At 37.0% G+C, this 12,140-nt stretch overlaps 1 protein-coding gene across 7 annotated transcripts in view; it reads right to left on the bottom strand.

Moving 5' to 3' along the window:
* Window positions 1-415: 415 nt before the first annotated feature.
* TCF12 (transcription factor 12) overlaps window positions 416-12,140 on the bottom strand; it is a 394,295-nt gene continuing 382,570 nt past the window's right edge. For all 7 annotated transcript variants that reach the window (XM_040226604.1, XM_040226606.1, XM_040226602.1 and 4 more), the window contains 2 exons: window positions 5,845-5,998; window positions 416-2,756 (listed from right to left, as the gene is read on the bottom strand). In XM_040226604.1, coding sequence (XP_040082538.1) covers window positions 5,856-5,998 — 143 coding nt within the window. In that variant the 3' untranslated portion in view covers window positions 416-2,756; window positions 5,845-5,855. The remainder of the gene's footprint in view (window positions 2,757-5,844; window positions 5,999-12,140) is intronic.

Below are 12,140 nucleotides of genomic sequence, written 5' to 3'. Positions count from 1 at the left end.
GGAGAAATATATAACCCAGAGAAGCTATAGACTTACATTATCAGCTTAGTTCTACAAGCCTGATTCTGTCTTGATGGGTTTTCCAGATAAGGTCACAGACAAAGCACAAAAGAAAAGCAGCGTGGTCCTTAAAAATTCTTGCCCCCACCCCCACACACAAAATAACTACATTAAAGTAATGCATATGTTAACTCAACTTACTGTGGTAACTGTTTTGCAATATATACATATATCCATCATGAAGTTGTACACCCTAAACATTCACAATATCATATGTCAATTATATCTAAAGAAAGCTAGAAGAAAAGAAAAAAAAGCAGTATCGGCATTCTTGGGAACAATGAGATGGTGTGGGAAAAAAAAAACAGAATGCATTACTGTTTGAGAGAGGAATGTAAAAAACTCACTGGTTTACTATGTTAAAAAAAAGATGGCACATTTATTGCGACATAAATGTTATATACATATTGTGTTTTCTGTTACAGTGACAGAAAAAATTTTGAACTTCTTGCTGCTGGTTGAAAAGGTTTATCAATAATACCTTGAATTTGACACAGGATACAAATCTGCAATAAACCAACAATGGAAACTGGAGAACAAGATGAGAAGCAATTCATCTCGAACAATTAGCTCTTACAATACTCCATAGGTACTACACGGTATGCTAGAATCCTACTATGGTCTTAAAATGCTATTGTAAATTTCTGATATTAATGAACAGGTTATGGTAAATAACCCTACATTTTTACTACCTAATATAATAAAATAAAGTAAGAAACTTTTTACTGAAAACTTTTCGATTTCAAAAATCTAGAAAGAGTAATATTTAGAATTCAAGAAATTTTCTTACAAGATTATTGTATAAAAGACTAGCTACAGTGAAAAATAAGCCAAATGTTTTTTTCTTTCTATTTTATGAAGGAAAGCTTCTGGGCATACTGCAGAGTCTAATATAGCGAAAAAGACAACAAGCTCCGAAGAAAAAGGCCAGGCAGTGGCATATGTTCACTCACACATCATAAGCAACAACTTCCGTTTAGCTGATTAACACTGAAATGAAGAACAAGGCCACAGATAAGAGTCTGATGTAATTGGAGAATACAGGCAAATTAAAGTAACCAAAATGTCCACTACGTTTACAAAAGAGTGATTTGTTAGGAACCATCCTGATCGGAGGATCTGAAGTTCTGTCTTAATTGTTTTTGTTCTTTCAAATTAACAGAAATTTGGGTCCTTTCTTCTGTGTGCTGATTGCCACTGTTGATATTGGCTATGAGGAGTTATTAAGCCAAGACAACCTTGTTCAGCATGTCTTTCTCTCCCAGGGTTGTTGTGGTGGAAGACAGGTTTCATGGAAGTTCAAAGTGATTATTATGTCTTAAAAAACAACTCTTAAGGATTAGAGACAGAGGGGTGCCTTAATGCACAGTATTAAGATGGACTGACTAGGACTGGTTTGATGCTAATCTGGCTCATCTTCTTGGGACGGTGCAGACGATTTGCAGTTGATTACATCATCCATCCAATTCCTCCCCACTGACCAGCCACCCAAATGACAGAGAAGTAAAGGTGAGAAGGAGGACACACGCGTGACGATTGCTCTTATATTCCATTAGGTAATTAGCCTCAGAGTGGTGTGTTCATTTATCACACTACCTGCCTTATTGACTACTGGGTTGTTATGTTCAACATAATCACAGCCTGAAAAATCTTCTTTGTATTTTAAATCCATTTTGTGCTTACTTACAGCTAACACTTTACAAGTACTATATGTAGTACTTACTGCTTGGAAAACAAAGCAATTTCTAAAAAGTAAATTCTTCACTTGTAATTTACACTTCTTGCTATTACAAGCTTTACTATGAAAACCTAGAAGCTTGAAAAGTCTTGGTTATTATTGGAAATAAAGCAAATATTTATTTTGGGGAAAATCTAGGGGACAAAATTTCCCCTTTTAAAATCTTAGCTAGGCTATGGTCACAGATGGTCTCTGCTTATCTTTGTAAGGTATATATGCAAAGCACATAGAGCTACGTGGAGGACTCTGGACTGTGACCATAATCTATTCAGATTCAGAGACCAAATACAACAGCCACAACAAAAAGATAAAAACGAATGAAAAAATGAACACGAAAGAAATGCTATACCAAGTAATAGTCTCCTATTTCATGGAAAACACTATTCATATGGCAAAAGGGCAGGAGAGGGCAACAAAAGACTTTTCCCTTCCTTTTTAAGACACTAATAGGTATGCCGGGAATGCTAAGGGCCAATGGTTGTCACTGCTTTGTTCTCTGCACGTGAACAGCTTTAACTAATGCTGGCATCAGCTGAGTGGAGATCAGCTTTCCACATTAACTTTTTCCCTTTATATGTAGACCTTACAGTTCCATAACAATAAATAAAATTTGTAGTTACAATGCATTTGTCAATTCAGTTTAGGCACAAGGCAACTTCCACGGTGAGTGGAGAGATCGAGACAGTCTCTGATTGTGCAGAAGCGACACACTGCTTGCAACAAAATGATCTGTTGCAAACATCTCATGGGTTGACGTTCTATCTGATGAGCTTCCTATCTTCACTTCTGATGGAAGTGTTGACCAGTTGCTTTGATCGTAGGATTACATTTGCATTTCTTGCTTCAAGTGTTTTTTTTCTTCTCCCTCCTATCAGGTTTGTGTCTTCAGATAATCTGAGTTGTCCAAGTCCTTATGAGGAGAGGTCACCTTCTATCTAGCCTATTGATAACTCTGGAACTGTGGCAGGGAGAGCCAAGGGAGAGAAGAGAACCAATTAGGACACCACTGATAAAAACAAACACCTTCCCAGAAACAACTTGGTACTCCTCATTTATACCCAGGTTGACAAAAAATTCATAGTTACGTAACTTATACATGTTCTTTCTTTAAAGGTATAACCAAAATGGTTTTTCCTGATGTATGTGGTAAGATTTTTAAAGGAACTCATGTAAGTATGTGGTAAGTATGTGAACCTTCGGTTTGGCAACATGCAGGTTGGCAATACCTGAGCTCTGAGGGTCTGCGCGTCCAGTTCTCAGTGGGGAGACACTGTTAAAACGTACTTATTGCCACCTCTAGTTCACTGTACTTTGTTAATTGTTTACATCTCTCTCTTTTAGACTGAAAGTTTCTGAGGGTGGGGACCTCAGAAAACAAAAGTTTTGAATAAAAAAACTTTCACTTTGAACTCATTTTTACATTGGTTTCAGCTCCTGGTCCATAGTAGGTCCTCAAATAAATGTTTGTTCAACAAATTTATTAAGAGAATTTTACTCTATTAGTATAAATTTTATGTTTATATTCTTAATATAATATATATAGGAGTAGCTCTGAAATTTCCCATTTCAGCCATTTTGGATGGAAACAGTTTTAGGAAGAATCATACCTTTCGCTTTCTTATTAAACAAGGACCACACAATGGTTTTAAATTAGAGTGACGCTCTTAGGGATGGATAACCGCAACAGTCGAAGCTACTTCGCCTTATATTACGTGGTGGCAAATTCTTGCACTGTTTAGTCAGTCATTCTGCGGTCATCCATTTTTATCCATCATTTTGATTCTAGTAGTTGATTACCTCTTACTGGTTTTAATCTGCTATCCAGTTCTATAAAGAATTGAAGGTTATCAGGTGAAGCCAGATGACTGACTTCATGAAATTAGCTAACTTTAAATGTATTTTAATTTCATCAACACCAGGCCTTTGAAACTTTATGGAACAAAGTGCATTTACTACATTTCTTATAACCTTGAACAACTCCCACCCCCCTCCCTCATACTTTTTTAAAAAAGAATTCTTTTTGATAGGTGACAATGTTCAAGGCTTACTTTTAACCTAAAGTTGGGGAGTTTCCTCATAAGAGAGATAAAAATAGAACTACGAAAGCAGTAGGAGATACAGAAGCAATGAAAGAACAGGAAGTAAACAGTAGGAGAGAGATGTGAGGTAGGGAAAGCTGACTGAGAGAGAGCTAGAGAAAGACTGGGAAGAGAAGAAGAGGAAATGCGTGCAACAAACTAGAGAGAGACAAGACAAGAAGACAAAGCCTCTGAGGCAGGCAATGCCACACTGAATGTGAAGTGCTCTTCTCAAAAGCAGCAGGTTACCTGATCACAGGAAGGTGCCTTTACATAAGCTACCAACTTACAAAGTCGCTTTTGCACGGAAAAACACTGGTTTGTTTTTAAAGACCTTAAAACATATTTTTGAATAAAAATATTTTTTCATGATATTCTTATAGTCTCTACAGGACATGAAGCAATGGCTTGGGTTTTAGAGGATCTGTAATCCAGCTAGCTCTTCTCTTTGAAAAGCATAGTCTGTTATATTGCTGATTTTCTTTTTTCTTTTTGGTGGGAAAGGTGATTGAGAGCTTTTTCCTGTGTGCTAATGTTAGAATTATAGTTGACACCTAAATAATTACATCAAGACTTTCCTTTCTTTGTCCCAAATGAAATCATCCATTTCTGTCTAGTTTGATCCTAAGAAGGATATATGAAGAGGTGGTAGGAAATCAATTTCTTCAAGTAAAGTTGGGTTATTAACTAACGTTTGTAGTTTACAAAATATTCTCTCAAATGCCAAATGAAATGAAATTCAAAATGAGATATCCACAAAGTTAACAAAATGAAATTGCACTGAATGTATTTTTCCTGCTCCAAATCTCACATCCATTTACTTTTACTTATTGCTTTTACTCTGTGGATTAAACTAGGAACATAACTATACACTGGTGAAGGCAGGTTATAGAATGAAGTTCCCATTTCTATACCTAATCCATGCTGCAAGTTGTATTTCGTTACTGATCCAAATATTTAATTATGTTCTATATTAATTTCTGTCACAGTAAACATTAACCTTATAGATAAAATGAATGCATATATTTTAAGAAAAAGACGGTTCACATTATGTAACTACTTGGACAACAACCTAACTGTTGTCACTTTGTTAAAAAAAAAAAAATCACAAAGAAGCAAACTGTATTTAATTCATGAAGAGGAAGATAAAAAAAACCCATCTTTCAACAAGTAAATTCCCAAGAGAAGGATGCTCTGGTTCTGTCACTTTTACATTCCTGAATAGATTCCTGAAGGTGTAACTGATATTCTTACAGGAGAAGGAATATGAGTATTACAGACTTGCATAAATGATTCAAGTGGAAGAAAGCACTGTTTTATGTATGAAGATCTCATGATAAAGAAGAGGCAGATGGCTAACAAAAAAACTGGTTGATGATGCCACCAAGTACTTCTAGGTTAGGGGAATGAGGACCACCAGTGGTAGCAAAAGTATTATTTGACAGATAAATCAGAGGACTGTTTTTTTTCTTGGATCAGAATAATATTCACGTGAGGGAGTATACATGGTGATCTAGAACATAACAGTCCCAAATTCTTTATAAATCAAAGTATACTTCCCTGGTGGCTCAGATGGTAAGGAGTCCGCCTGCAATGCAGGAGACCCCAGTTTGGGAAGATCCCCTGGAGAAGAGAATGGCAATCTACTCCAGTATTCTTGTCTGGAGAACTCCATGGACAGAGGACCTGGCAGGTTACAGCCCATGGGGTTACAAAGAGTTAGACATGACTGAGCCACTAACACACACACACATAGTATCACATTTTAAAGAGAACAGTAATTTGGTACCAAATGGCATGGGTTCTCTAACTATACAGCAGAAAAATAAGCTGCTGGATTCCAAGTTACATGCGACCTTTATCATGACCAGTGCCACCAGAGAATATAAAGGTTAGAACTCAAAGGTTCTAACTCAACTTTGAGAGGAACTGGAGGACTTCCATGTACTTTTTCATACACATACTTACCTGGCTGCTGTTTACATATGACCCATAGGGTTGGTAGTTTCACTAAGCCCAGGATGGGTTCCTGGCAGTGTGGTTGGTGGCTCTGCCGATACGGCAGAAACTTTTTCTTCTTCCCTTCGCTTAAGGCAGGCTGCTTTGGGGTTAAGGTTCCTCTCTGAAATAAGGAAAAATAATTTTCTCATTAGAGTCACAAGTTATGAATCATGGACTCTTGGGTCTTAAACTGAACAAACTGCTGCTATTTTTTCTTTTTGTGGGGATTACCAATCTCTCTGTAATTTCATTCCCATAATGAATAACACTGCAGAGGCAACAATGATATGCTCACAAAACACCTCAGCATTAAATAAGCCTTGAAACTTATACTTCTTACTGACCATACTGTGTATTCTTATGACTTGGTTTTCCAGGATTTGACTTGATCTACATCAGTATCTAAAAGCCGTTCTTCTACTGTTTCATCCAAACACCGTAGCACGTGCTGTTATTAGACTACTGAACCTCCTCAATGTCCTGCAAAGGTATGATACTCTGAACTGCTATGAATGCTGACACTCTCTATGTACTGGAGAGGGACATCTGTGCTTTATCCAGAATTCTGCCAGTTCAGAAAATGATAAACCAAGAGACACCCTCAGCCATTCCTCTATAGGAAAGTGTGCCAATTCCTCCAGGAAGAGAGGTAGCCTGAGTATATCTGTTTTTCTTCTTTGATTTATATGTAGGACGAGATGACTGAGATGTTCTTTCTACAGTTGGGGTTGTGACTGACAGGGTTATATAAAAACCTTTACTGCTTTGTATATAAATTAGACAGCAGAGAAGACCAAAAGGAACTTCTGATGTGGGCATTTTCAAACGCGCTTAAAGTATGGGATATTACCATATAAAATAAAGAAAATTCACTGAACTAAAGACCCACTGGATGAAAACCTACTTAGGAACAACAGTTCCTTTATAATTTCTTTAAATGAGTTGTAAGTACAAGATATTTAACTCATGATGCCTCCTGGTGTAGTTTTTTGTTTCAGTTTATAATATACAGTATAAAAGTTGCTACAGCTACTCTTATAAACTGATTAAAATATCTTAATGAATATAATATAAAAAGATCACTTAGTCTGTAATGGAAACAATACTTTGTATAATTTGTGATTTTTTTTTACATATTAGATTTTCTTAAAATGATGGCCCAGCTGAATGCAACATAGCATTTTTTTTTTTTTAATGCATCTCCTCTTTCAGGGAAAGTGAAAACATATTTGAATGTGCATATATCAAGATACATTTATAGTTCACTTCTGAGTTTAAAAAAGTAGATAAAAGACTTTACTATATGGTAAACTTACTGACTCTATTGGACTATTACTCATACATGATAAGACTTCATCATCTAGGCCCCTGAATTTAGGAAAAGACACAAAGCCTATAAAACTCTGGGGAAGCAATGAAAGAAGGAAGGTACTTAATTTATCAGGATAACTTATAGTAGAAATTGGCATGTCCATCATTATGTAAAAACACCAGGAGCTGCTTTCTTAACAAGTGATTGTATACCTCTGACTAATGAGAAGCTTGTCTTTCAGGAGGTGTCACATCCCCTGTATTGTGTAGGCAAGAGTCTCATACGATGACCAGAGAGACTGAAAAGAGGGCACAAATTAACACGTAAAATCCAAACAGGATTTGAGCATTTCCTAATCGAAACATTCTCACATTTTTCTTACCATGGAACATCACTCTTAGCTAACATCACTCTTTTACTATGGCTCTGTGTCACACTTGATCTAGGAGATATGATTAAGATAGCTGGAAAGGAAAGGACAAGAGCCAAGAACTCAAGTTAGACAAGATACTGTAGACTCCTACAATGAGTAAGACAACACTTAGGAATGGAAGAACCAAGAGAATATGCTACAGTAAGCTCTACTAGTAGCTCAGACAGTAAAGCATCCACCTGCAATGCAGGAGACCTGGGTTCGATCCCTGGGTCAGGAAGATCCCCTGGAGAAGGAAATGGCAACCCACTCCAGTATCCTTGCCTGGAAAATTCATGGGCAGAGGAGAGTGGGAGGCTATAGTCCATGGGGTCCCAAAGGGTCAGACATGACTGCCTGACTACACACACAAGCTCTACTAAATGTGAAGTAAAGTGAGCTTTGATTCAAAAAAGCAAAAGCTAGTGCTGTTGCTTCATACTTCCTGGTCTGTGTGAGCAGCCCATGGCAAACATGTTACGTAGTCAAGAAGGCCTGATGTAAAGCTTAGAAGACTCTTTGTGACCCCATGGACTGTAGTCTGCCAGACTCCTCTGTCCATGGAATTTTCAGAAGAGGTCAGACATTCCCTGTGGGGCATGAGAAGTGATTGTCATTCCCATTATATCAGGTGTCTATCTCTTACCCTCTGGTAGATGGCTGAGAATTTGCCTCTTTTATAATACCATCTTCTTAACGTGTTTATAGCACAGTTTTTGGCTAATTCAATAGGTACTTCTTATAATATCATGATTAGGTAAATAGGTGTCATTATATCTATGTGGACATACATATAAGTCAATAATTTTATATTGATTGTTTCTTTGTTCATATGACTATTTTTCCTGTAGCTTATAGTTGCTTTGCTTTTCATTTGTTAATAATGCTAATTTCCCCCCTTAAAATGATCAAATAGATCTAACAAATGCCTCTCAACATTTCCTCCTAAAATCTCAAACACATCATCAATTATTTATTAATTCTATCTTATCTCCAGGGAAACCTTTCTCCTAACAGTGTTCTATTTTCAGTATGGACTGGTTCTTTTCTAGGCCTAGCAGTTCTTGTTACTGGGTTTTCTTCTGCTACTCCGATGTGGTAGATCCTTTCTTTTCCAGGTGCTATGCCCTTGGCTTTGCTGATTATGTCCTTCCTTGGTTTAAGCATATGTTCCAGATGCTCTCTCAGAAGTGTTCAAAGGAGGCAAAATTTTAAAGCCTTTGTGTATCTGAAATATATTTATCTTTACATTTTAATAAATGGTTTGGGTATATGGTTTTTCCTCAGAATTTTAGAGGTATTGCTCCGCTATCTCCTGGAATCCAGCACAACTTCAGAACTCTGATGACATTTTGACTCGTGTTCCTTTTTCTGTGAGCTATTTAAATGTTGTCTCTAAAAGCTTAAGGATATTCTTTTGTAACTCTGATGCTCTGAAATTTCATAATGATATACTTTAGCTTGAGGTAATTTTTAAAATCATTATTCTTAATTGAAGATTAGATTTTATGAATCTTGAGACATGTATTCTTCAGTACTTATAAATTTCCTGTACTATTACCAAGATAATCCCCTTCATTCCTTTCTGCTCTTATACTATAAATCCTATCGGTTAGATGCTAGACTTCTAGATTAATCCTCTCTAATTTTACTAGTTCTTCTCTTCTATTTTTCATCTCTATCTAGGAGATTTTTTCAGCTTTATCAGCTAACTTCTCTACTATATTTTTTTGCTATCATATTACCTGAATATTTCTTTTTCATGGCTTCTCTTTTATGCGTACCTTTCTCTTAGAAGATATTTAGTTTTCAAAAAAGTTTCCTAATGCTTTTTGCATGTTTTTGTTTTCTTCTGAGTTTCTCTTTTGCTTGGTTTGATCTCAATTTCTCTTTTTCATGCTGGTTTTTCTTAAATCTTTGGTTGTCCTTTAAACATAAAGTAAGACATTAACTGGTGGGCTTTGCTCTACGGTAATCTAAAAGTGAGGCATTATTACTCAGGAATTCCTAAACCTGGAAGTCTTTTCTCTAGAGCATTTTATTTTCTCTGGAAAAGAATTATCCCATTTCCTTGAGGACAGCATTAGTATACTCTGCTGCTGGCATTAGGGAAACAAGGCAGAATATAGGGCTAGGGGTCTCACTGTTCAGCTTCATGCTTCACCCATTCCCTGTTCTTCTTCATGTTCCAGATTTGCAGTCTTTCAGATTTCATTTTTTACAGTAAGTAACCCCTCTGACTTCTATGGTAGAAGGGAAGAGAGGGCAAAAGTAATATGTAGTACAGAGGAGACTTAGGGATCCAGCCTTACACAGCGAGCTCCAATGAATCTTTCTGTTTTGGGGTCTGATGCCTGACTTCTACTTTTCCCCAATAATTAGCACCTCCAAAGTCCAGAGACTTTCAGGGGATGGTCTATCTGCTTCTTGTTGGTATTCCTCTCTGCTACACTTAATTTCTTCTAAGTCAGTCAGTTACCACTACTCTATCTACTATCTTACACATATTTTTTACTCTCTCACCTGCTATTATCTCCCCTTTATCCTTGTGGGTTAATGCCATTTTTATTCATTTCAGTGGTACATTATCAATAGATATTTTTGACCACTTATTACTATGTTTGACCATCTCATTGCAACTAATTAAGTCTACTGAGGGTAGGAAATTTGTCTGGGAAAAGGAAAAGCCTCAGGTGATTCTGAGACCAGCGAGATTTGAGAATCACTGTCTCAGTTTATTCATCTTCAGATTCACTAAGAGACTGGGGAACTAAAATCCTAATAGTTCTACTGTCCCTAAATTATCACAAGAAGAGAAATGAGTTTTATCAAGCTGACCTATGAAAGAGTTTGAGGAGGAATCGTTTGACCACTAATTTAATCTTCAGTAAAACCGAGAGGACAAACTTGAAGGTAATATGTGAAATCTGCTGAGGATTAGTAAAACAGTAATGATAAAATTATAGTTATGATAATGAAGAGGTTTAAACTGCCAATGACAGACCAGATGGGATTCTGATATATGGGGCACCAATGCCCAAAAAGTGTTCTGGGAAAATCTGAGGCTTGGAAGGGAAGCCACTTCCTGTTTTTCTTAAGGATGCACTTAGACCCAGGTCTGGTTGCCCTCCTGGTGTAACGACTTGTCTAAGGATGACAGGATGTAGATAGCTAGATGTGGTCTTGGAATACCACCCCATTCCAAAGCAGGTATTCAGAGAGCCTAGAGGATGTCCAAAGTAGGTCATGTACATCTTTACAGAAATTGCTGGGTCCAGGGGCCACTGGGTGGGGCCCCTGCAGCGATGAAGAGACTTTCAAAAGTGAACACACTACCAAAAGAAGTCAAAACTGCTGCAGATAAAGTGCAGGGAAAGAAAGCAATTTCACCAAAGTCTACAGTGCTTCTGTAGACAAGGAACAGGCATTATGGGCTACATGAAGGCTTCAAAACTCTCTGAGATAGCCAGCAGTGTTTTCCAAGGAATCTTACATGGATCTCATGGTTTTTACAAACCTGTAAAATAAGTGCTTTGGGTTTTGAGGTCCAGAGTTAAAGGGTAGGAGGAAGATAGGCTTTTATTAATATTAAAGCAGTCCCTAATGAAGTTACAGTTCAATGTACTAAAGTTTTATTCATTCTAATCAGTCAATGGCTCCTCATATAGAGTTTTCCAGAATAGTGTGGAAAAAGTCAGTACCCATAACAATGACCAGGAAGTTAGCAGGCAGCTGGATAAGTCGAGATACTAGATACTCTTTCAGACTAAGGTTTTCTACTGTAGGGGCTTGCATGGAATTAAGACAAGGTCAGATCTTACAAGTGATTGCGTAAGATCAGGTTTCACTAACATCTACACTCTACAGATACTTTAAAAGTCTTAAGACAACAGGAGCAAGCATCTGGTTTTAGTGGTAGGTGTGTTACTTATTGATCTTTCTTATTTATTAAAAACACTGGAGGAAAAAAATAGATGAATTAATTACTAGTGTATGTTTTTCCAAAAACGTGTTCAAATTCTCTAACTCTGGTTTCCTTAGAAAGAGTATTCCTTCTATGATCAGTGTTGAGAGTTCCTGTTGTAGTTAACAAGCATCTGCCCATTCCTATTCTTTTTTCTTTTCCAACTTTATTTAAATAAAGTATCATATAAATAGCCAATAAATAAGGAAGAAAAGTTGCTTTCACTGAGAGATGTTAGCGATGGGTTCTGGAACCAAATGCCACAATCTATAAATTTTTTGCAAAGAAGCCTAGGATGAGGCATTCGTAGCTTCAAATAAGAAGATATATACATATATGCAAAAAAGCAAGCTTGATGATAGAAGTGCTCAAGGGCTGGAAGCTTGTATTAATTGATAACCCATGGTCTAGAACATAGCTGCCTGCGACAGAGGAGATGCACAATAAACACTTTGTTAAAATAAAAAAGTTTCAAAGCTTCTTTAAGAGTCCATTAAGGGAGTTCCCTGGTGGGTTAGTGGTTAGGGTTCTGGACTTTTCACTGTCATGGCCTGGGCTCAATTTCTGGTTAGGGA

The sequence above is a fragment of the Oryx dammah genome, unplaced genomic scaffold (genome assembly GCF_014754425.2).
Source record: "Oryx dammah isolate SB20612 unplaced genomic scaffold, SCBI_Odam_1.1 HiC_scaffold_26, whole genome shotgun sequence".
NCBI lineage: Eukaryota > Metazoa > Chordata > Mammalia > Artiodactyla > Bovidae > Oryx > Oryx dammah.
The sequence above is the reverse complement of the archived record's forward strand: the minus strand, read 5'-3'. Positions and strand labels throughout refer to the sequence as shown.